General features: G+C 38.3%; 1 protein-coding gene across 1 annotated transcript in view; it reads left to right on the forward strand.

Annotated features, from left to right (window-relative positions):
- The window catches only part of LOC138784621 (cadherin-18-like), a 295998-nt gene that overhangs the window by 53003 nt on the left and 215876 nt on the right, over positions 1-27119 (forward strand). The window contains exon 2 of the mRNA XM_069960244.1: positions 24275-24569. Coding sequence (XP_069816345.1) covers positions 24275-24569 — 295 coding nt within the window. The remainder of the gene's footprint in view (positions 1-24274; positions 24570-27119) is intronic.

The raw sequence follows: 27119 nt of genomic DNA on the forward strand, positions 1-27119 counted from the left end.
TACAGGTCGCCACACCACATATGTCCTCCATGAGACTACTGCCCAGCAATACCACTGCACAGTAGTCTCATTGAGGACATATGTGGTGAGGTGATCCCATCAATGACTAAGTGATAGATTGCATCAGTGGCCTTAGACTTACTATTTATTTAGTTATACACTCACTGGCCACTTTATTAGGTACACCTGTCCAACTGCACGTTACCACTTAATTTCTAATCAGCCAATCACATGGCGGCAACTCAGTGCATTTAAGCATGTAGACATGGTCAAGACAATCTCCTGCAGTTCAAACCGAGCATCAGTATGGGGAAGAAAGGTGATTTGAGTGCCTTTGAACGTGGCATGGTTGTTGGTGCCAGAAGGGCTGGTCTGAGTATTTCAGAAACTGCTGATCTACTGGGATTTTCACACACAACCATCTCTAGGGTTTACAGAGAATGATCCGAGAAAGAAAAAACCTCCAGTGAGCGGCAGTTCTGGGGGCGGGAATGCCTTGTTGATGCCAGAGGTCAGAGGAGAATGGGCAGACTGGTTCGAGCTGATAGAAAGGCAACAGTGACTCAAATAGCCAACCGTTACAACCAAGATAGGCAGAAGAGCATATCTGAATGCACAGTACGTCGAACTTTGAGTCAGATGGGCTACAGCAGCAGAAGACCACACTGGGTGCCACTCCTTTCAGCTAAGAACAGGAAACTGAGGCTACAATTTGCACAAGCTCATCGAAATTGGACAGTAGAAGATTGGAAAAACGTTGCCTGGTCTGATGAGTCTCGATTTCTGCTGCGGCATTCGGATGGTAGGGTCAGAATTTGGCGTCAACAACATGAAAGCATGGATCCATCCTGCCTTGTATCAACGGTTCAGGCTGGTGGTAGTGGTGTCATGGTATGGGGAATATTTTCTTGGCACTCTTTGGGCCCCTTGGTACCAATTGAGCATCGTTGCAACGCCACAGCCTACCTGAGTATTGTTGCTGACCATGTCCATCCGTTTATGACCACAATGTACCCAACATCTGATGGCTACTTTCAGCAGGATAATGTCATAAAGCTAGAATCATCTCAGACTGGTTTCTTGAACATGACAATGAGTTCAATGTACTCAAATGGCCTCCACAGTCACCAGATCTCAATCCAATAGAGCATCATTGTGGTGGAACGGGAGATTCGCATCATGGATGTGCAGCCGACAAATCTGCGGCAACTGTGTGTTGCCATCATGTCAATATGGACCAAAATCTCTGAGGAATGCTTCCAGCACCCTTGTTGAATCTATGCCACAAAGAATTGAGGCAGTTCTGAAGGCAAAAGGGGGTCCAACCCGTTACTAGCATGGTGTACCTAATAAAGTGGCTGGTGAGTGTACACTTGTTTATTACTTGTGGCCATGCTTTTTATTCCCAAATATCAGATTGGTGTGTCTCCCTTTTGGATTCATTCCTCTTTGTATATATATATATATATATATATATATATATATACACAGTACTGTGTATATATATATATATATATATATATATATATATATACACACATGCACAAATTCTGTACAGGTATTTTACTGTTTTTCTGCCCCACAATCCATCCAATGTATGTACTTGCTTCCTGTATTTTTTTTTAAAAAGAAAAATTTGTTTTTATTTTATATGTGATTAATAAAGATACACTGTTCTTTATTGGGTATAAGTTGGTTTCGTATGCTTATGGACATATAAATACTTAAAGGTCCTATTGTAGGTAATATATGATTCTTACAACATGTATGGGGTTGTGTTGTGCCAAGCAGTGGAGCAAGAGCTGGATTACTTGGAGTGTGTAGAGAACACAATGGCTTCCTCTAGGGATAAGAAGCCTGGCAGTAAGAATGATCTCACTATATGTGCAGTGAAAGTAAAGGAAATGTGACATAAATGTGTGCTTTGCCTTAACAGAGTAGTTACAGCATTTGATTATAGTTGACAGCCAAGGCACCAGCCTTGTAGACAGTTGGAACATTATTTAAGGTTGTGCCTCCCTCTGTGGAAGAAAACGAGAATCGTGTAAATGTAACATTTCCAAAAAGATACTCTGTGAGTTTATATTTTGCATGCTAAGAGGATTTACTCCTGCACGTTGTTGCCCCACCTATCCTTTGCATTTGTCCTGCCTAGGAGGCTGCATAGCAATGTAGCCAGAGTCTTTATTGCACTTATTTTATTAAAAAAAAACATTCCTTAAACATAATTTGTATAATTCCTTAAACATAATCTTTATAATCTATTATAATTTCAGGCATCTTTACGATAACCTCAGCTTTGTTGTCATGAGTCCTGTGTTACAGTTTGTTACAATGCAGAACCTATATTACACTAAATAATGCTATTTTATATGCACAGTTCCTAATGACAGAGCACAAGAAAGTATCGGGAAATAAGTAGGAAGTTGAAAGTTGTGTGTATTGGGGGGGGGGGTCAACATTTTTGTAGGCAAGCACTAGGACAGCAGGCTGTAACCTGGCAACTTCATGATCCCTGTCTGTACTGTGCTGATTGCAGCCGGTGACCACGGATATTAGCTGGAAGCTAATCAACCATTTAAATGCAATAAAAAAAGACATCCCCAGTAGTCTAGATGGGTTAATAGCTTCTACTAATGGGATCGTGAGAGGCCAATACCTTATACTTACAAAAACTGGGCTTTAGGAAAATTCTGATGCTGGTCCCGGCTTGATGATCACTAGAGGGTGCCTTAACCAGCCTTTAGTAACTGACTTCAGATATAATAGATCAATGGGGTACATATGTTTTGCATTGATCTCCATGAACAATCAGTGCATTGCTTATAGAAGTTCCTAAGAGGGAACTACAAATCACTGCAAATTTAAATCACCCCCCCTTCCCTATTTTATAAATAAAAATAAATAAATAAACATATTTGATATTGCCGCGTGCAAAATCATCCCAACTATTAAAGGAGACCTGTCACCCCCCGTGCCGGGGTGACAGGCTCCCAACCCCCCGTTACAGCCCCCTATACTCACCTGATCCCGCCGGGTCCCGCTTCTGATCCGGTCGGGTCACAGAGATATGAGCGCCCGAAGCCCGCCGCGCGTGCTCACAGGAGAGTCCGATGCCCATAGAGAATGACGGAGCATCGGACTCCCCATTCATTCTCTATGAGTGTCTGACTCTCCTGTGGGCGGTCGCGACCCGACCGGATTAGGAAGCGGGACCCGGCGGGATCAGGTGAGTATAGGGGGCTGTAACAGGTGGTCGGGAGCCTGTCACCCCGGCACAGGTGGTGACAGGTCTCCTTTTATTTATCATAATCATGATCTTGCAATAAAAAAAATAAAATAAATAAATAAATATATATATATATATATATATATATATAAAGTAATCAAAAAGTTGCATATACACAACAAGATCCGAATAAAAAAAAACCATCATGGCACACAAAAAAAATACACCTCAACTAGCCCCATTGATCAAAAAACAAAAGCGGTATAAAGATCAGAATAGAACAATTTTACTATTTAAAATGATTTGGTAGTTTGTATGTACACCTTTTTAAAGCATATATTATTTGGATATTCTACCAACATCTATTGTTCTATTAGCCCGAAAGACACAAATGGTGCTGCTTGACTAATGGATAGTCCACTATTTACCTTCCGCTGCATATTTAAGTAACAGTTCTACTTTTAACTAGGTTTTATATATGTTTTTTTATTAGCTTACAATATTCTTCATTTAGATTCCAATGAAAGGTGTATGGACAACTGTAAAGCTCACTCTTTTTAATCTCATAAAAGGATTTTTAATTAAAACATGCCAATCATTTTGTCCTCATAAACCAATAATGTATGCAAATAGGTACTATAGTTTGTTACGGAAAAGAGCCTTTCTTCTTTTATCAGAGACTTTTTTTGGATGAAGTGTGTACAGAAGCAAAACTGCTGAAATTCTCTCAACTAGGTGCCGGGAGGGGTCCAGACAGACCTCTTTTTTTTTTTTTTCTATAAGTGGCGGGGAAGATAAAAGAATATCATTGGCTCAACTCCCCAGCTCCAGCAAGGGTGGCCACATACTGCCCATCTGGTCGCCGGTCTGTTTTCCTGTTCTAGGTGGGTACCCAGGTCGTAACGTGTCAGGTCCACTGGGCTAGTCAGAGGCTAAAGCGGGACCCCCTACTTGTGAAAAAAATAGGTCTGCCTGGACTTCTCCTTTAATCAAGAACATAATGTATATGTGCCAGCTTAGGACTTGGTCACATTGTATTTTGTATCTATATTATATTATTGATTTTATCATGTTTATTTATTGAAAATACAGTGACAAATCTTATATAATTTTTTTTTTAATTTCCATTTTAATATGATTTTTAATTTATATATACACTCACTGGCCACTTTATTAGGTACACCTGTCCAACTGCACGTTACCACTTAATTTCTAATCAGCCAATCACATGGCGGCAACTCAGTGCATTTAGGCATGTAGACATGGTCAAGACAATCTCCTGCAGTTCAAACCGAGCATCAGTATGGGGAAAAAGGTGATTTGAGGGCTTTGAACGTGGCATGGTTATTGGTGCAAGAAGGGCTGGTCTGAGTATTTCAGAAACTGCTGATATACTGGGATTTTCACGCACAACCATCTCTAGGGTTTACAGAGAATGGTCCGAAAAAGAAAAAAACATCCAGTGAGCGGCAGTTCTGTGGGCGGAAATGCCTTGTTGATGCCAGAGGTCAGAGGAGAATGGGCAGACTGGTTTGAGCTGATAGAAAGGCAACAGTGACTCAAATAGCCAACCGTTACAACCAAGGTAGGCAGAAGAGCATCTCTGAACGCACAGTACGTCCAACTTTGAGGCAGATGGGCTACAGCAGCAGAAGACCACCCGTTACTTGCATGGTGTACCTAATAAAGTGGCCGGTGAGTATATATATATATATATATATATATATATATCTCAGTTGAGTTATCGAAATTTATAGTTCACATGTCTATTTTTGTTCCACTTTTTTACTTGCATATTTCAGCAACATCACCCGAAAATTGTTAGGTGTCTAACAAAAACAGAACGGATACTGATGAGAATTTTTGCCAAGGGGTCTGAAGCTAAGACTTATTGATATATGTGAATAGGTTAAACTGGTTTCTCTATGAAGTGCAATGTTTGTGGTTGTTTTGGAGCCTTGTCAGTAATGATGGTATGAGAATAACCCCTAAGGAGTACAAGTTAAAGCATCATTGCTGTCTCTTGAAAGCTAAAGGTATTCACTATTGTTTCTGTGTCACTGATCCAGAATGTTAGATGGCCTACACTAAAGGAGAACTCCAAGTTAGAGATTTCATTTAATAAAAAAAACTCCTTACAGATTAAGTACTAATTATGTTTAGTGACCTTTACAGTCAGCTTCAATATCTCTTTTCAACCATAATCACTGCATCAGTGAAGTATTATCATGCAGAAATCAATTAAAGTGTTTGCTGATTTATGGAATTCATGTTACAAAGAATGCTCTTAAAAGCAACAAAGACATTGATTTTGTTGTTACAACAAGATCACATTATCGCTCATCCATTTATTAATCAATTTCAATATTACATTTAAATCATACAAATATTACAATGTATGTAAAGGGCCAGACTTAATTAATAAAAAAAAAATTAAAAGAAAGTGGATCAAACATACCTAACAATTCATTCTTAATCCATGTTAACACAACGAATGTTTTGTGACAAAACATACGTTGTATTGTGAATGAATGGAGTCCCGGCCGGAGCATATACACGTAGTATACGCTTCGGCTGTGAGTCCATCCGGCCGCAAGGAAAACTAACATGTCAGTTTTCTGCGCCCGCTATTCATTGAATAGTGGTCGCAGAGAACCTGTCAGTTCACACAATGGGGAGTGCGGCTCCGGCCTCAGGTTCCATTGTGTGCAGCAGTGAATTCGGTGCGGGCACACATGGGTGCTCCCTTATCCAAATTCAGAAGTGAAGATCGTCCGGAGGGTATTGCAGTACCGGCCGGGATGATCTTCTCTGACGCTCACTGTTCTGTGATCTAGCTGGGTCACAGAACAGCCAGTGTCTTGCACCATGTGAACATGGCCTAAGACTAGATTCACACAGTAAAATGTGTTTTATGTAATAATGCACTCCATTGAAGTCAATTGGAAATTGGCTGTAAAGTAGTATCCCGGCACTCCCCTAATTCTTAAATGCTTGTCACATCAACCAAATACATTAAGATATGTTTGGTCCTAAAACTTACATCTAAGGATTCCGTTATTGCTCCTGTAATATGGATGCAACACCTGAACATCCTGTGATTCATCATAGGGATGAGTGAACTTATGAAAACCTAAAACAAACCTTGCTATAACAGCTAAATAATTGCAGCTACAATAGTGGGAGTCTGATAGGGTATAGTTTTGTTTAGTTGCAGTTGCTATTACAATGAAAAAAGTGAAAAAAATCAAAGTGAAAAAAAAATTAGCCAAGGTGTAAGCCGCCCAGTATGGTTGAAAAGAGACTATTGGAGGAAGCGGCACCACTTGATTGCACCCAGCCCAGTATGATTGAGAACAGACTATTTGAGAAGGAGGAGGCAATACCTGATTGCACCCAGGCCAGCATGGTTGAAAACAGCCAATTCACGGAGGAGGAGGATGTTCAGCCTTGGAGTGGTGGCCTGGGAATCCTCGCTGATGATGTTGTTCACCGCACTTTCCAGAACACGGACGAGTGGGATGATGTCGTTGATCCCATAGTCATGCCTGCTCACAAACAGAGTTGCGTCCTCAAAAGGGATCAAAAATTGGCAGAACATGTTCGAAGAAACCTGTGCACTATGAGGTTTATCACATGTGCCATAGAAGGTTTATGACTCAGCCCTCCCTGCTGCACTGCAGAGACAATGTTCCTCCCTTTGTGGGGTACAACACTTCCCACTGTTAGGGTACTATTACACGGAACGATAATTGGCCGAATTGGCTTGATTCAGCAGATTATCGCTCCGTGTAATAAATGCAACGATCAGCCGATGACAACGATCATCGGCTGATCGTTGATATAGGTTAGACCCTATTTTCGTTGGGCGCCAACCGCGCACCGCTGCGTGTAATAGCGGTGCGTGGCCGGCGACTAACGATATACATTACCCATCCATTTTCTAGGGCTGCTCCCGACGTCCGCTTCTCCCGGGGTCCCGCGCGCTCTAGCTTAACAGAGGCCTGTCAGATGATAGGCCGCTCAGCCAATTACAGGCCGCGGCGGTCCCAGCCTGTGATTGGCTGAGCGGCCTACCAGCTGACAGGCCGCTGTGAAGCTAGAGCGCGCACGGGACCCCGGGAAAAGCGGCCGGAAGGAGCAGCCCTGGAACGTGGATGGGTAATGTATGCCAGTTTAGCAAGGGCTGCAAGGACATCGGTAACGATGTCCTTGCAGCTCCTGTCAAACGATTATCGGGCCGTGTAATAGGCCCAGTAAACGAGCAACGATCTAGCAGATCGCTGCTCGTTTACAGGTATTATCGGGCCCTGCTCGGCCCGTGTAATACCACCCTTAGTTGACCTGGGGTCAGCCATTCATATATCTCCTTGATGTTCCTCCATGATGGTCCGGAGGAGATCCTGCCCACTGTAGCTCCATTCACCCAGGCTCACAAAATAGAGGACAGCCTGAGAGCGCCGGGCCTGACATCGTTGGTAATACACCGGGGCAGGTTGGACTGCAGTCAAAGCGGTGGATGGGTTGCAAGCTGGTGGAGGCAGAACTTTTGCAGAACTGGCCCCTTTTTTAAAAAAAACTTTTTTTGTTGCGGCTAAACTGGCTTCTCCTTTCTTTTTTTTTTTTTTTTAACCTTTATTATAAAGATATGAACTGAGATTTTCCCTTAATAAATTCGATCTGCTTAAACACTGAAGTTGCTTTCATATGTCTTGGTTGATACTCACAGACAGCTGTCTCATTACATTTTTGATTAGGCAGCACCCAGGTATATCTGAGGAGAATAATTTAAGGTCTAACCCTAACAGGGGTGTCATCATACATCTTGATATTCACAGAAAACCAAGATACAAGGCATTATAGGAGTAATAATCCCTTGTATCCTGGTCTATTCTGTGAAAAAAGTACAATTTTGTGTCGCCGTTGTTATTTGTACCAGATTCCCGCCGCCCATCGATTCGCTGCATTCCCGCCGATCCGGACTATATACACTAAACTACAGCTCCCATCATCTGCTTATAGTATGAACAGGTGATTGGAGCTGTAGCTGGGTTATGGATATGATTTGCCTGCCGCCGCTGATGCCAATGCTTATGCCGCCGGGCGCAGGGGAGAGCCGCTCAGTACACAGGAGCGCTCCCCCCTCCTCCTCCTTCTTCCGGGATACCTTCCCCCCTATACCACTGCTGACTCCCCGCCTGGCCGCCGCTCTCCGCTCTCATATACCAGCTCCCGATGCATCCTGCTGTCCGCACTGATGCATCGGGAGACGGTATATGAGAGCGAAGAGCGGCGGCCAGGCGGGGAGTCAGCAGTGGTATAGGGGGGAAGGTATCCCGGAAGAAGGAGGGAGAGGGGGAAGCGCTCCTGTGTACTGAGCGGCTCCCTCCTGCACCCGGCGGCATAAGCAGTGGCATCAGCGGTGGCAGGCAAGTCATATCCGTAACCCAGCTACAGCTCCCATCACCTGTTCATACTATAAGCAGATGATGGGAGCTGTAGTTCAGTGTATATAGTCCGGATCGGCGGGAATGCGGCGGATCTGCGGGCGGCGGATCGGCTGGCTTACTGTGATATCCTAATATATTGAATGAATACATTTATGCAATACTTTGGGGAGCAAGTGCCCTTGCTCCCCAAAGTATTCCATAGATGTATTCATTCAATAAAGCATACTGTACACTACACTACACTACATTACTTTACATAGACATCTATAGACACAATAAAGTCCCATAGACTTCTATATATAGAGCGCCCTCTGCTGGACACTCCATAGGAATTAAACCTTTGGTCGTGACGTCACTGGATCTGAGAGAATTCTAACACTTCCTGATCTACTAAATTAAGGGAAATAGCCCTATATGCGCATTTCCCATAATTAATGTACATTAGAAATTTGTATAACTTTTAAGTAACAACATATCAAAAATTAATTTTGGCCGGACTTCTCCTTTAAGTATAACTATCTTGCTTAAAGGGACCTTGTCACCACCAAAAAAACTGCTTAAGTCATGAGTAGATTATACATCAGTACAGTATACAACACTGATTCTATATCTGCACTTTTCATCTTTCTGTGTTCTTGTGTTCCTTTGCTATAAGCCACAAATAAAGCAGTCTAACTAGTCCTCCCATTATATTCTTCAGTTAAGTAGTCCTCTCTATGCATCAACATGTCCAGTTTGTACATTTACAACGGTGAAAAAGAAAAGAGAAGAATATTACATACTACAGATTTGGAGTCTGCATCCTTTATCCTACTAACAGATTACTTAGTTTAGGATCGGTTGGTTACTTAAGGAGGGTGGATTGGAGGTGACAGAGTCCCTTTAATGCATTAAAAACTGTTTTGTTCATTTCCTTGGTGACTATCAGTAGTGTATAACATGTTATCTGTAATGTTGATCCTCGGTTTGATTTTGTTATTGTAAGGATGAAATAACTGCTAGACTTTGGATTCTCTAATGTATAGTTGGATTTATATTACAGTATATGGCTATGTTCACACAATGTCAAAAATAGAGAAAAGGTGGCCGATTTTGCTATATTAAAAAACGTCAGTTATTGCCGCGATTTAACTGACTGCTATGGCAATGCATTGAAGTCAATGGAAAGACGGACGTCCAATGCACGCAATGTATTGAACGGATGTTTTTACAGCGGACGTCTTTTGCTAACAGCGGATGTTTTTTATTAGTTGTTTCCACACATTTTTCTTTTGTCACCGTTCTTTCTCCATTTTTACTATTAAATTCAATGGACTTTTCAATTAAGCCACACCCAAAGGACAATTAGTGACCACAAACTAGAATAATGTACCTACAGCTGTAATTACACAAGGGGAGGCCAGAAAGCTAAATGACGTCCGTTTTTTAAGACTCAAAATGATGGCGGTCATTTTAAACTGACTTTAAAAAATGTTGTGTTAACATAGCCTTTTAGTAACTCATGGAACATACAGTATTCCAGATTTGCAGTAGGTTTGTTATGCATACAGTATAATTTTTGCTTGGAGCTAAAGGATGTTTCTCTTCCTCTTGTTTTCTAACAAGAAATTAATTATATTTTGCAAACCTTCTTACTTTGAAAAGTAATTTGCAGTTCATGGGAGGGTGGACATTCTGTCTGTCATTTGAAAAGTTAAATAAAGCTGAATCCTTTGCTTGAATAAAGTGTGATATTGAAATATTTCCTTAAAAGTCCATTAAATATAGCACATCAAATATGCATTAGATTTTTTTTGGAAGTGCTTCAAATTTGTTTGTAGATAGATAAAATAGATTTGTCTTTGTTGATTGTACAGTATGTGAATGACACTGTCTGTATTATATGAGGATTATAAGATTAGGTATCACATAGTTTCAAATATCTGTCTTTTCTTAAGCTGAGCCGAAGCTTTATTTTAGCATAATGAAAAGTAAAACTTTACCTGTACTTTCAAAAGAGTTAAAAAAAAAAAAAAAACTAGCATAATAATGTGCAGTAGGAACATATGTAGCCATATTATGGACGTGAAGGGGTTAATATATGCTCCAGATTCAATTGCTCACACTTTTGTAAAATTTTGTACATTTTTGTACTAATTTAGATAAATGGATATACAGACAGATTATTAATTTATTTTGTTGTAAAAGTTACAATAAGAATACATAAATAAATAATAATAATAATAATAATAATAATAATAATAATAATAATATAGCTGCAATGGAAACAAATGTTGTAGAAATTCTCCCTCTCTCATTTGTGACTAGATGGATCATCAATCAGCAAGAACAACTATCCGTGTGACACCTGACTAATAGTTTCATTAATGTACATGATTACCTTTGTTTTATTATGGGAATTGCTCTACTTTGGGGATTTCTATGTGCACCTGAACAAAGTTTCAGTTAATTGCACTGGTGATTCCCATCACAGCCAACAATCCTAATGATATATACTATAATTTTTCATGTGTTGAATATATTATATTAAATATTACAACAACCCTTTACATGACAGGTAACAAACTTTAAGAATGTTAAGGCAAATTGCACATTTTATTCATTCATTCTGAAATCACATAACAGATTAATAACTTTATAAAACCAAGCTCATGCAATTTAATGAACAGATAATTTGATACAGAATGTTTCTTGTTACTTTATAATATGTACTGTATAGACAAATAATAGATACATATCAGGCATATCTTTTAAATGAGCAGATAGATTTTTTTCCCTCTTTTTCTTTTATAACAGACAAAAGATATTTGATATTTAAAAATCAATGAGTAAGACCCCAGAACAATAGAGCTACAAATATAACACATCTGTTAGCTGAATAAAGATTCTTCAAAGAAGACTTCAGAGTGACAGAAAGTCTTGAAATTATCGCTAATTGAGTGCACTATGCTCCTCGACAGCTTCATATAAAAGCAATGCCAGATATTACAACATTGCTTTACAAGTTAACACACTCTAAGACCTAAATCCTAAGTAATATTTTATTCACTAAAGCTCAACATGAACTAAGAAAAAGAGTCTAAAGCTGTTATGTTTATATGATCAATATATTAGTCAATATAAATAGATACTCATTTGTGATGAGCGAACATTTCAATGTTGGGTTCCGATCCCAAACACAAATATATAAAAAAAATATATTGTTATTGTGTTCTCAAAACATTCATAAACGAATGACGAACATACAATACAAGAGTATGTTTTGGTTAAGGCACATGCCTACAGATTATCAGGTGCAAAGTGTAAATTACACTGTTGCGTACGTTTCGGTCTAGCGTTACAGACATGTATAATGATTATCAAACGCAAGACAGAAATTATGCAGTTGCGTACATTTTTGTCTGCGCTCATGCGTACAGATTATCAGGTGCAAAGCGTGAATTATACAGTTGCGTTTGTTTTCATCTAAAGTTTAGCACATGCGCACAGATTATGAGGTGCAAAGCAGAAATGACGCAGTTACATACATTTCGGTCTACAGTTATGCACATGTGTACAGATTATTAGGTGCAAAGCGTAAATTGCGCTGTTGCGATCATCGCAAGATAAACAAACATTCATATTCAAAGATTCAACAAACATATTCGAAAATTATCATTGTAACCATTCCAAATCACAAATTGTGATTGGTGAACAAAAATAATTAGCGTCATGTTCGTACAAACATACGAACATTTACAAACATGTTCGCTCATCACTAATACTCATACCCTAACAGATGCTTATTATTTTTTAACTAATTATTTTATATATTGTTTTTTTTATATTTTGTTTTGTGCAAATGAATGTATTTATCCTTAATTTTACATGTTAGAAATAGTTCTTATTAGTGTGTATACCTATTGACAACATGTCATGCCACTGAATTGATGGACACTGCTAGTCAATTTCAATTTAAGGTTTAAAAATACACAAGTTCATTAAGTCCAGCTTATGATCTTAAACTTCTGATCCAGAGAAAGGGGGAAAAAAATAAGGCACCTGTTATGTCTGTTCAGACTTCAGTACAGTCCTGTGCCCATAAAGTACGGCAGTAACTGCACTTTTAGCCACAATTTAGTGCCTTAATTGTATGTATTCCTTGTTCTAGTCTGAACTCTATGATTTTAGTACTTTCTGTGTGGTAATTCACAGGTTCTCCACCAAACAGATATGTTTTTGTTTTTTGTTTTTTGCTAGCCCTGGTGCTTGACTTTAGTTGGTTTAGACTGAGTAGTGATGGGCAGTTGGCTTAACCATCCATCTTGCTTCCCTGCCAGCCTGTGTTCTGTGTGGTCTAGTTTTCAGAGGGCTAGTCCAATCATGCCCTGGACCAGGACTAAAAAATCAGCATGGTGTGTGATGGCAGATTTCTGCATTACATGAACATATGATACATAATAATAATAATAATAATAATAATAATAATAATAATAATAATAATAATAATAATAATAATAATAATAATAATTTATTATTATTATTATTATTATTATTATTATTATTATTATTATTATTATTATTATTATTATTATTATTTTATATCACAGTGAAAAGGATTAAAGTGTAAGGGCTGCTAAATGTTTTCAATATCACCATTGGGGGAAAAAAATCACAATGAAAAGCTAGAAACAAATATATTTAGTAATACTTCACTTATTGATTAAATAGATATAAAAAAGAATGATGTTTTAAACTTTATTTCTCTGAGTGAATTTTAGTTGTATAAGGAATTTATGCAGTAGCCTATTAAGTATTAAAGAAAAAAAATTCTGGTGTAAAAAGTAATGAATCACAAAAATAACTCATGGTACTAATGTGTAAAAACTGCATGGTAATGGTAAATATCTGTGAATCAATTGGGCTGTAACAACGTAACATTTTGAGCGTGTAGGACTGGACTTTTTGTAGCAATTTGTATTCAGTTACTCAATTAAAGATTAGAATTTATTAATTAAAGTGATCAACTTATCACTATGTTTTATATGTGGTAGAATTGTGTTAGGATGCAGACAATGCAGACGCTGCATGCAGTCTTACATTTTCAAAGCTGTGGCAAAGTGCTTTCCCATAGAGATTAAACTGGTTAATTTAAAGTGCTTAACACCAAGTGTTTTGTATGTACCTCATCAAAATTATTATATCCTTCAGGTTTTGCTTCAGTGGCTGTCTGAATGTAATTTGTGCAGTGCCATTTCCTTGTGGATGAGGTTGTATAGTTCTTTTCTATTTGTTTATACAAAGGCAATTTCTATAACAAGTTCAGTATAAGAAAATATGAACAAATGCAAATTGAGTCAAAAACTGCATTGTGACTGTATGAAGATTACAACAACAAAAAAAAAACTGTAGTAAAACACTTGCATTGTTTGACCACACCAAAAATGCAAATGATAGGCAGTAATTCTGCAAAGCAGGATATACACGCAATGGCTCAATTTAAGCAAAGATTTAGGCCACTAGTAGCCTATCCAGAGGAATGTATTTAAAGTAATGTAATCAATAAAATAACTTTAGTTAATGAAAACAGTTGTAAAAAATAAAAATGGTGGGGAGCAGGAATCTATTTTTTTTTTATCATTTTGTCTTATGTATCATTTAGAAACAATAAACATAGAAATACTGAAAATTGCCAGCAGAAAAACACCTTGTGGACCATCTAGTATGCCCTTATATTATTTCCTTTATTTACAGCATATGTTTATTTCAAGTAAAATCATATAATTTGGATTTACCAATCACATCTGCTGGAAGATTGTTCAGGCCATCTACTACTACTATCTTCTTGTGTTGTTTTTTATCTTTCCACCACTTAACCTTCGATTGTGTCCCATTAATTTTGTGTTCAGTTTTTTATTAAAAATATTTTTCTCCTTAACCTTATTTAGTCCTTTATCATATTTAAATGTTTCTTTTCTTTCAACCAGACTATACAGATTTTGTTCCTTAACTCTTTTGTAATGTTTTATGATTACGGTCTTTTACGATTTTTTAGCCCATCTTTGGACCTGACCTACTTTATCAATATCTCAGTCTCTCTCATTCAGCTGGTTATACTTCTAATTATACAGCACAGCATAGGATTAGCTTTCCCTACTGCCTGGTTAAACTGGTGACTGATTTTAAGGTTGTCAGAAATGATACTCCTATATTCTTCTCTTCAGAAGTCTTCAATAACACAGTTTCCACTGTTTTGATCACTTATATAATAAGGCTATATATAAAAAGTCTTATATGTAGGCAATAAAATGTAGTAACTGCCTTTTCTGAGGTTTTCCTGGCCACTCATTCCATCAGGATGCAGGAAAGCTGTTAGATGGAGTCCACCCAATCTCACCCCTTGTTGTTTCCCCCAACCTTCAGGGACATGGACTATGTGTCCTCCGTCTCTGCAGTAGGCAGGGTTAGTGATTATTACCCTTCCCACTGAAGAGACAAAGGGCATGTGATCCACTGACATCACTTGTATGGGCTGTTCAGTGGGCGTGGCTTTGCCAATAGTGTATTGAATGGCTGGGTCACTGTGCATTTTGTCCTGCCATTGGTAATGATTGTGTTAATGTGAAGCAATCATTACCAATGTTATTTTTTATAAATAATAAAATCCAAATGTTTTATTATTTGCATCAATAAGTGGTCTTTTAGTGGAGACCCACTAAAACATTGACATACAGTATGAAGTATGAAAGAAAGTAACAGAAATGCCTGTGACAACTTCGGTAATTTTAACTACATGTACTATAATAATGAGGAAGGCAAATAATAGTTGAAAATATGAAATTTCAGATTCTCATTTTAAAAAAGTATGTACAGTTGTCAACCTCAAGATATAATATTGTCAATAGAGATGAGCAAATTTACAGTAGGAACAAAGCAAATTGCTTAGTTCTTATGAGCATTCAGCTCATCAGGCTGCCGGCTTTGCTTCATTTCTACTATAAATTCAACCCTGTCTAATTTTCATTGTCCAACCCAGACTTTACATATAGGGTATAAACCCACACACCGTATACGCAGCAAATACGTAGCAAATACGCAGCAGATGTCATGGTGAAGATTTGATGCTGTGTTCAGTTATTTAGTTCTAATCTGCTGCGTACTTGCTGTGTATCACAGTAGTAAATACGCTGCATATACGGTGTGTGGGTTTATACCCATAATGCAACAGTTTAGATCTGTAACGTGTGAATGGCTGGATGATCCAACCAATAAAAGCATTTTCTTGTAAAATATCTGTATGAATTGCATGCACTGATTGGTTGTTCTCTCTACAATGTAGTGCAGTACTAGATAGCCTGTACTGTTCTTTACCTGCGTCAGGTAGTGCTGCTCCTCAGGGCACCAAGTGAGGAAGGCTCCAATTTGTTTGTTTTTTTGGGACCCTGTGTGAACTGTACCATACCCAAAATAAAAACTTTTATCTTCTTGATGGAAAGTGATTTCCACCTTTCAGAAACTCTTTTTCACTGTTGTATGTAAGGACTGCTTTATCTATTTTAGTTACCTCATTATTTCTCTTTATTTTTTTTTATTTTTTTTTTCTCATTTTGGAATGACTTGAAGCTTCAGAACCAATTACCAGTTTCCATAGAGTTTTGGTCTCCGGATACAATATTTCCAACATACAATAGTCATCCTGGAATCAATTAATAAATTAATTCTCATAACTCCAACTTAAACACCATGAGACACATGCCCTGCTCAGAAAAAATAGCTTTTTGTACAGACTGCCTTTCCTGTTTTTGCACTGCTGTGGTGGGATTTGATAATAGTAGTTTTATACAAGTATCCAGTGCTAGTGCTAGGATAAAGCCTACTATACTGTACATATCCTATAAATAATAGTTACCATGTAAAACCGCTATACATAAGCTATATAAGCCATATGTTTAACATATCAATAACATACAGTATATTACCTTCACATAGTGTCTGAATATCACTATGAATATAGAATATTACCTCCACACATGAAACAAATATCACCACTGAATAGAGACTGGACTGTACCACCTTACTATTTCCGAATAGAATCCCCACACCATGACCATACAGTATATCACCACTGCAATGATTGGATGATATCTTCATACTATTGCTAGATAAAAAAACAACAACACTATGCATTGACCAAGATTACTACAATATGTTAGCCACACAGTAACAGATACCAATTCTCTAAAGAGCATAGGAATAATTTTAGTACAGTTATATTTAGGGACTCAAGGAGGATGTTTTCACTATCAAAGTTGTTCCTTTTTCCTTTTTTTCTCCATCCTGACTGGACCATCAGCCACAGTATGCATTGTTTTGCAACTAGATGTCTTTGGCTTCTTACTTCCTGTTTTTAGACTCTTTAAAAAAATGACTGCCTTCTCTTTGAGGGCACAGATGACCTGGGAAACACTGGACTTCCTGTTTTTAGACTCTTTAAAAGAAAGAGTCTAAATGCAGAAGGTACTGTGTTTTCCATTAAAACAAAGCAGAAAAAACTAAAAAAAAAAAAATGTAGATTGGAAATATACTTTATTTCTCATCTACTGTTGATTTATATTTTAAAAGTTACGAAGTGACATTTTAAACACTACCATCCTGTGACAATTAATTATTTTCAAACACATGTAGCAGGCGGTATTAATGCTTTACCAATGATAGTGCCTTGTTTGTGCTGTACATAGTAGTGGTAGAATTAACTCAACACAGTAATAGTTCCCTCTTGATACTGTACACACAGTTAAATTGCCCCCTTTAGTACCCCAAGCAAACCTAAAATGCTCCCTCAGTGACCTGAGTATAGCTAAAATGTTCTAAGTACTGAATTCATTCCCCAAAGAGACTCTGTACCCACAATCTGACCCCCCCCCCAAAAAAAAAAAAAAAAAATAAATAAACAAAAAAAAAACAAACAAAAAAAACACTTGTACCTTTGGATAGCAGCTTTTAATCCAAGATCTGGAGTCCGTTCGGCAGGTGATGCAGTTATTGTTCTAAAGAGCAACTTTTAAACTTGCAGCCCTATGCCCAACAGCCATGGCTTGGAGTATCTGTGCTGTAACTTTGCACCATCTTTCTCTCCTCCCCACCGTCTTCATCATTAGGAATGCCACTGGAACATTTTCTCCTGTCTGAACATTACACAGGTGCCTTAACAATCCAGCCCATGTGCCGGGCTAAACAGGTGGGACAATCTGCCTGGAGCATTCCTAATGATGAGGAGGGTTAGGAGGAGGGACAGCGAGGTTGTTCCAGCCTAATTCATACACAATCTAAGCCCCGGCAGTTAGCAACGGGGCTGCCAGTTTAAAAGGTTTTTTTTAGGACAATAACTGCATCACCTGCCGAACGGACCACAGGACATATCTTGGATTAAAAGCAGCTATCTGAAGGTACAAGCAGTTTTGGGGGGGGGGGGGGTTAGATTGTGGGCTTTAAATTCCCCCCTTAGCGGCCCACAATCATTTAAAGTGACCCCTTATGCTCAAAATAGAGGTATAGTGTGCTTATTTAACTATACACAATAGAAGTTCTCCTCTTATTGGACAATATGCATGCATAGTAGTGGCCAACCCAAAACAACAACAACAACAAAAACCTTCACCTAAACCTGTTTTGAGATGAATGTACAGTATCTGCTTAGGTTACAATTTAATTAGAAGTATGTAGACTGGCGTATTAAGTCTAGCTCTCTGTATATGCTCTGTTCTATAAAAGGGATTATTTGGGTTTATTTAACATAACTGTCAGATAATGCAAAATAAAGCAATTTTACAAATGCTTTTAATTAGCAAAATTGATTACTCTTTCTGCTCTGCCCCATGTTCTTTCAATCATTGACAGCTTGTTGCCTAGGTTAAAAACCACCGCTCTCTACTCTGTGGGTGGTGGCAAGGCTGATGACATCAATAAGTGGCCAGAACCGGGGAGATTGCGCTACTGCTGGTGAGTAAATCCAGCTTCTGTGTCTCCTTCTCAGATCACAGATTGCTCCAAGGCTTGTCGACTGTCCTTGGAGCCATCTGTGATCTTGAGGAGAAGAAACTCTCACTAACCCCACCCCCCTTGCCAAATCAGAAATGAAGAGCAGGATGCAACGATGCTTAGCTGAATGGGTCAGGTGAGAAAACCTCTTTAAACGCAGAATGATATATCAAAAGGTGTAAAAGCTAGACTAGTGCAAACTGCCCACAGCAACCAATCACAGCTAAGCTTTCATTTACCAGAGCTGAAAGGCCTATGTGATCATTTACTCCATCTTTTATTCTTTGGTGTGCTATACATTCTAAGCGTTTAGACACTCTAAGGAATAAGCATCCCACTGTTCTGGCATAGTGCATTAGTATGAAGTTATCTTGGTCTCATCTAATAATCATTCCTAATATATCTTCCACACTATATATATATCTTCCTCTGATTCCCACATCTACCTCCTGGGACAGTTAGCGACCTTCTCAGTGGAAACACTGAGAAATTAAAGATTGTTGACACATCAAAAATATCTACCATTAGCAACTAGCACAGAGGCTAATTGCACTAGCTTCCACAGGACTAAGGAGAATAAGTCTAGCCACCTGTTGAAAGTGCCTGTTGCTAGGCATTGGATATAAGGAACAACTTAATGAATAATTAATAATGAGAAATCAGTGTTCATTTTGATAGAACTTTATTCTGATAAAGTAAGAAATTGCTGATGGTTTCCTTATTTAAGAGTGCACACATAGAATAACATAACTGTAACAGTGTACATGCACTGCATGATCAAAAAATGACTCGGATAGGATTTCCACCCATTTATTTCACTGCTCCCCAGCACCAAGTACTGTGTTGTTATTCTTGGATATTTATTATGTGCATACAGTAAAATAATGATCATAATGTGTTATGCAACTCAAAAGTACTGCACAGCTACAATCATGTCTTACAAGAGTAGTCAGCAGGAGCATGAATGATGAAAAAAAAATCATTTTTTGTTATGGTATTACACAATTGTTATTCACTAGGATACATTTTCAGAATACCTTATTTATGAAAGGAGAAGATAAACACCAAGATACCAGCTCATAAGACAACCTTGACAAACAGCTTCTGAATTATTCAGATCGACTATTGTGCATATTCAGAAAACCTCTTACTGAGCGAAGAATGCTGCATGAGTTCAAAATATTCCAGCTTGGTCTACAAGGATATTGGAGAAGCAGACTACTCCTAATGCATGTACTTAATGCATGTAAACTTGACCTATGGTGATCTGAAAACAAATCAGCATTGCTTACTAGAGAATAAAACAGGATAATAAAATATGGATGAAGCTGCTTACAGTTAGTACTGAATTATAAAAAAGAAGAAGCCAGTTAGCAATGCAGCTATAATTTTCACTGGATAATTATTCATAGGGATGTTATACTCTCCTATTGAATGTCTAGCAAAATTATGGATACATAGAAGATATAAAATTCACTTAATGACTTTGTCTGTCTGTGGGGATTTATTTTTTTGGAAATGCTATTGTTCTGTTTGGAATTCATAAGGCAGCTGGGTTCATTCAGTGTTTGCATATAACATGCTCCTTTTACATTAACTCCTTGTCCCAAAAGGATGTACATATGTAAGAGAATGCGTCTCTGCATTATACATATACATAAGTCTTCTGTACCAATCAGCCCTGAACTAGCATGTGCGTGACCATGACTACAAATGTAGCCGTCTTTTGATCCAGCAATAGAGACTGGAAAAAGAACTGATATTTGCAGCTTTTAGGGTTAAATGTAAAATAGGTGAGATGTAATTGCTAGGATTTCTGAGAAAAACTAGTGATTTCTTTTCATGCAAAGGGCTGTTAAAGTTATTTAATATGCCCTAAAGAGGTGTTCCAGAAATTTAACTTGTTTATAGGCTAGTTATTAAAATATAGATTGATTGGCATCCAACCATTAAAGGTGCCCATAAACCTTTACTAACTGTCACCTGACTGTTTATATGGTCAACAGCTATCTCTCTTGTTCGCCCCATACACATGAACATTCAGCTGAGCTGAACAGTCATGTGTTCTCAATAGAAAGCTAAGAGGTAAGCCACTGCCAGACAGTTCCTTCAATGGTTTTATCCTTCTGAAAATAAAACAGTAAGGCAGGTCTGATACTTCTCTTTCCTAAGATCATCTGTTGACATGACTCTTTACACTTAAGATGGTTGCCAGGGCTTCAAGACTCTCAACTATTGTTAGAGAGGGTGAATTTCAATATGTCCTCTTCGGGACTTGTAAGAGACAGTGACCACAATGCATGCTGCCATGACATACAGCATTAGCAAGGATGTAAAGGATTTGTAGACTAACATCATATAAACTTAATCCATGAAGTATCATACACAAACCACTATAAAAAGTGTGACTGTAAGATTAAATCACATGCATAATCACAAAACACATATTTTTACATAAATGAACTTGGCAACCCCACCACTATAAAAAGCTGAACGATAAAGAATCAAGTAGAGTGTGAACTCAGCTTTTAATTTACAGGTAACGTGAATCAAGAAAAATAAGAGTTGCATGGGGGTGGAATAAGAATAACAAAACATATCAGTAATAAAAACACACTCTGCTCCTTTAAAGTGTCACTGTCGTTTACTTATTTTTCAGAAATAAATAGTCCAGACATTTTTAAGAAACTTTGTCATTGGGTTTATTAGCCGAAAAATGCATTTTTATCATGAAAAAACAGTTTAAAGCTCTCCCCCCTGTCTTTATGGCTTGCTTATGGAAAGGGGAGAGGTGAAGAGAGATGAGGCACCAAAACAGGACAACAAAGAGTTAATCTACAGTTAATCACCCGGCTATCTCCTCTGACAGTCAGCACTGATCTCTCAGACCTCTGAATACCGCTGTCACCCACCTCCACGTTGTGTAATCCTTTTTTCTCTGCTGCCGACTAACTCCCTCCTACCCCTCCACTCTTTATAGAACAGACAGGGTTGTGTCTGATGCAACAAGTCACAATTTCCTGATATTTTGCAGTGAATGGAAAAGAGGAGGGGGGGGGGGCCTGGGAAAAGGCTTTTTGAATGCAGATAATGGCATATTTCCCTAATAAACCCAATTACAAAGTTTCTTAAAATTGCCTGCACTATTGATTTCTGAAAAAAAAACAAAAAACAAAACGACAGTGACTCTTTAACCCTTAGACGACCTAGGGCGTGCAGTTACGCCCTTGAAGTCTGTGCCCAGATGACCGTGGGCGTACCTGTACGCCCTGACCTATGAAGCTTCATATCAGGTGGGGGAACGGCTCCTCACCGTTAATGACAGGCTGCAGTGATCGCAGTGCAGCATGCCTATAACCCCTCAAATGCTGCGTTCGTGGCGAGACCGCGGCGTTTAAGTGTAAGTGACAGGGGAAGTCTCCTATCACTTAACAATCGGGACCCCCCAGTGTGACTGCGGGGTTCCCGATTGCTGTAACGGACCGCCAGAGGTCTCTTACCTGCCTCCATACGGTACGATCGGCCATCTGCTCATTGAGCCTGCACAGGCAGGCTCAATGAGCAGATCGTCTATGACACTGGTCAATGCTATGCCTATGGCATAGCAGTGATCAGGGTGAATAATCAAACTAATGTATGTAAAAGTCCCCCAAAGGGACTTCAAATGTGTAAAAAAAAAATAGTAAAAATCATTATTACACTAGCCCAAAGCCCCTCCCCAATAAAAGTTAAAATCACCCCCCCTTTCCCATTATATAAATAAAACATATCAAATAAATAAAATAAACATACCGTAGCGTGCGTAATTTTCCGATCTATTAAAATAAAACAAGCGTCATTGTGAACGGTGAACGGCATACACGATAAGAGGGAAAAAAGTGCGTGGATTACCGTTTGATATTATATATTGATGTTATGTATTGAGATAGACGTTATTTGATATATATATAAAAAAAAGATTTAAAGTGATCAAAACGTCCGATCTTCACAAATATGGTATTATGGCGGAATCATGATTAGATCAGATCATGGCAGAAAAAATAACACCCTATATAGCCCCGTAGGGGAAAAAATAAAACCGTTATAAGCATCACAATAGGCCCATTTTATTAATAATTAATTGCCCCAAAAAAGGATTTTATAAAAAAAAATATATAACATTAGAGAATCTGTGTAAACCTGCATATGGTTGTGTTCGGGATTACGTATAGAATAATGGCATCTTGTTGCTTTTACCGTATAGTGCATTACATAGACACAGGAACCCCCCAAACGTTACCATATTGCACCACTTTATATCTTCATAAATTATATTTTTGGAATTCCATCATACATGTTATAGTAAAATGAAAGGCGCTATTACAAAGTACAACTTTTCCTTTAAAAAACAAGCCCCCACATGGCCATGTAGATAGAAAAATGAAAGTGCAAGAGCTCTTAGAAGGGGAGGAGGAAAAAACCAAAACACTTAGATCAAAATTTGTGCGGTCCACTGGGCCATTTTGGGCCTGGTCCTCGTCACCAGAGCCCTTTTGCCTGTAAAGGAAAAATGGGACCACACCGTCCTGCACACTAGGAACTTTTGCATCTGCAGATACTGTACAAATCTCTCCACCACCAGTTTGAGACCCTAAACAAAGCTGGGACTGTTGCCAGTTGGTGGAAGCATGGGAAAAAGCAATAAGTGGTTAACTACTGAATACCCAACAATAATGTGCCTAAAGTGTTGACTCTTTATACTTGACTTTTGAAGTAAACCGTGTAAACCGTAAAAAGTGTACCTAATATAATGAGAGAAAGTAGCAGATGGAAGTCATGTTGTTTTGGGGGCTGGAAATAGACTCTTATTAGGAGGACAGGAAACTAGTACTGGTATCATAAGTCTTTCAAATCAACTGTGTCTTGTTGTCTTGTTATTGAAATGTAAGTCTTAGTTTACTTCTAGGATGATTCAAGAACCATACAACAATTTAAATTTGGGCAACATTTATAAATAAAGCCCTGCCTCCTTTTTCCTGGCCGGATTTACTAGGAGTAAAGACGGATGGCCCTGTGCCGTCGCAGGCTCTGTGACGGAGGTTTACACCTGCTTCCAGCATGTGTAGATTTGTATAATGGTTTACGCCTGTGATCAGGCTTAAATTATGATGAATCAGGTGTGGGAGAGGGCCATACCTCCTCCTCGCCTTGCTGACCATCAGGCGATCCGGGGAATACGGCAGGTGCATGCCAGTGAGAGGGGCAAATTTGCTCCTTTTCCCTGCAATGGGGCGCAATGATAGTAAATGTCCCCCACTTTTTTCATAGTTGCTGCAGGAAGTGTATATACCTGGGCTCCGACCAAGACTAGGTATCAAAGTTTCATGCTGTGGTACTTTAAAGAGCAGGCATGGCCTTGCTAAAGAAGTATTAATGTTTCTGACTCTTAAGACTGTACATGATGATGACGATGAAGTGTTAGTAGTCCAACCGACGCTTATACAGTATTTACCGACATTATTCTGTTAATGTAGTTTATGTATGTATACTGTCACTGCATTCACACTTTTCATTCTTTGTATTCTTCTTTCACCTACAGTTGCATTCAAATTCGGACAAAGGTGATGGATCTGTGAAATATATATTAACTGGTGAAGGAGCTGGGACAATATTTGTCATTGATGACACAACAGGCGATATACATGCAACAAAAAGTCTAGATCGTGAACAAAAGTCTCATTATGTTCTACACGCACAAGCTATCGACAGGAGAACCAACAAGCCACTTGAACCAGAATCGGAATTTATTATTAAAGTTCAAGATATCAATGATAATGCACCGGAATTTCCTGACGGTCCTTATGTTGTCACAGTTCCAGAAATGTCTGATATTGGTAAGCAACATTTTTAATTGTACGTAGCCTTCCAGAATTGTATTTCCTAGTATGTTTGTTAATTCAGTATGGATTTTTTGGATAAAACTTTAAAGCTGGTCAAACATTTCAATTGATAGGTAGACATGCTGTATATACCCTCTTTAAAATACAAGTCCAACTTCAAAGCACACGCATATAATTCCCTATGTAAGCTAGGGATCTCTATGTTGTAGAGTTAATTAAGATCAAAAGAATTGGACTGAAAATCCAATAAGAACAACAATAGGCCCCCTCTAAACCAGTGTATGGCTGTATTTCACAGGAATTGCATTGCCATTAGATTAAGATACATTAGCAATCTAATGTATATGGTCACATTATTTCCATAGCTTAGAAAATAGAGATGCAGAAGATACAGTACAGTTGGTTTAGACAAGATTAGATATATAAGCCATAATTACCAATATACTCTTACTTCATTTTTATTCCCATTAGCCTCCTTTCTAATAATTAGTCTTTGTGTTGCAATATTATTTTTGATGGAAAAACACCCTCCTCCATAATAAGGATGCCCATACTGAACCACTTTCAACCAATTTTGAAGTAGTAATTGCAGCAATGTACCTTCCATACATATAGGAGTATTTAAAAAAAAAAATAATAATAACAATAATTTTCTATGAAAATCCCCAATTTTTTATGGTAAACATCTAGCCATAGCATTAAAACAACCGTTTATTGCACCAAAGCTGCTGATTGATTAAGATCTGGTGCACTTAGAGGCCAAATCAATACCCTGAACTCTATGCAGTTAGGCAAGGTACATTATTCTGCTGTTCTTATTCCTGCCTTTAGCAACATCTCCCAAAGCATCACTCTGATGTTGCTGGCCCTCTTTCCACATATTAATCAATGCATGGCTGTCCACACGGTAGAAAAGGAAATACGATTTATGAACAACTATTCAACTATCTTTCTCCATTGCTCTGATACTCATTTGCTTTGTGAACAGTTACCCTGAACCAATTTTGGCAGGTGCTAATCCTGACATACCAGAAACCTTCCACAATAACTGCTATTTTGGAGATGTTCTGACCTAATTGCCTAGACATCACAATTAGGCCTTGAGGGCATATGGACATAATGGGGGAGATTTATCAAACATGGTGTAGAGTGAAACTGGCTCAGTTGCCCCTAGCGACCAATCAGATTCCACCTTTCATTTTCCAAAGAGTCTGTGTTCCCATGTCTATATTATGCACTTTACAGTAAAATTGACATATCTTCATTCTATGCATCAGTCAAATACGATTATAGCCAAGTTTACATGGCTTTTCTAATGTTTTACTATTTTATACCGTACAGTATAGTTTTTTTTTTTTGCAAGTAAACGGCCCTATTGTGACTCTCATATGTTTTTATTTTCTTACCTATGGGGTATGGGGTGCTATTTTTTGTGCCATGATCTCTAGATTTTATTGGTATCATATTTGTGTAGATTGTACATTTTTATTAACTTTTATTTTTTAGATAAATTGCAACAACAACAACAAAAAATCATCAATCTTGTTGTTTTTGCCACTATTTGTCTATATACTGTTCACCATGCAGGAACAATATTGTTACATTTTAATATTTTAAACAATTACACATGCTACGATATATAATATTCTTATTTATTTATTTATTAAATAATTTTTACATATTATATTTGTATCAAGGGAAAGAGGTGTGCTTTTAATGTTTATAGTTGGGGGACTATTACATGCAATCATTGGATTGCATATACTGTTCAATGCTCTGCAATTGCATAACATTCATCAGTATCATTGGCACTCTTCTCATAGAGCCTGCCTAAAGCAGGCTATATGAGATCTCCGATTGGACTGCATCGAGGTAAGTACAGGGATGGCGTCAGCACCCAGCTTACTAGGGGAAGTTACTGCAGTTTTTTTTCTGTCACTGACAGAAAGTCATGGCCCTTTCAGCAACCGAACGGGACAGAATGACCTTTATTGATGTCACTGGTCATGAGTCACCTGATGGAGGGCAGAGGTAGGTTCTGGAAAATAATAGTGCTGTGTATGTGCTGTTGCTACTAGTTGTTTTCTGGACACAGCTCCTGCTGTGATATACACAACATGAACATGCTAGGACCTCTAGTTCTCTCCTGTATACAGCTCCTGCTCTAATATACACAACACGAACATGATGAGACCCCTAGTTTTCCTGTATACAGCTCCAGCTATATGTTTATAACATGAACATGCTGTGCTTCTAGGTCTCTCCTGCATACAGCTCCTACTATATTTACATAACATGAACATGCTGGTCCTTCTAGTTCTCTTCTGTATACAGCTCCTGCTATGTGTATTTAACATGAACATGCTGGTCCATCTAGTTCTCTTCTGTATAAAACTCTGACTATGTGTCTATACTATAAGCATGCTGGTGCTTCTAGTTCTCTCCTGTATACAGCCCCTACTATGTGTACATAACCTGAACATGCTGCTCCTGCCAGTGATTTAGCTACAGCGGTTGCCATGGTGATACGGCCTGTAATCCAGG

This window comes from Dendropsophus ebraccatus, chromosome 2 (genome assembly GCF_027789765.1).
Source record: "Dendropsophus ebraccatus isolate aDenEbr1 chromosome 2, aDenEbr1.pat, whole genome shotgun sequence".
NCBI lineage: Eukaryota > Metazoa > Chordata > Amphibia > Anura > Hylidae > Dendropsophus > Dendropsophus ebraccatus.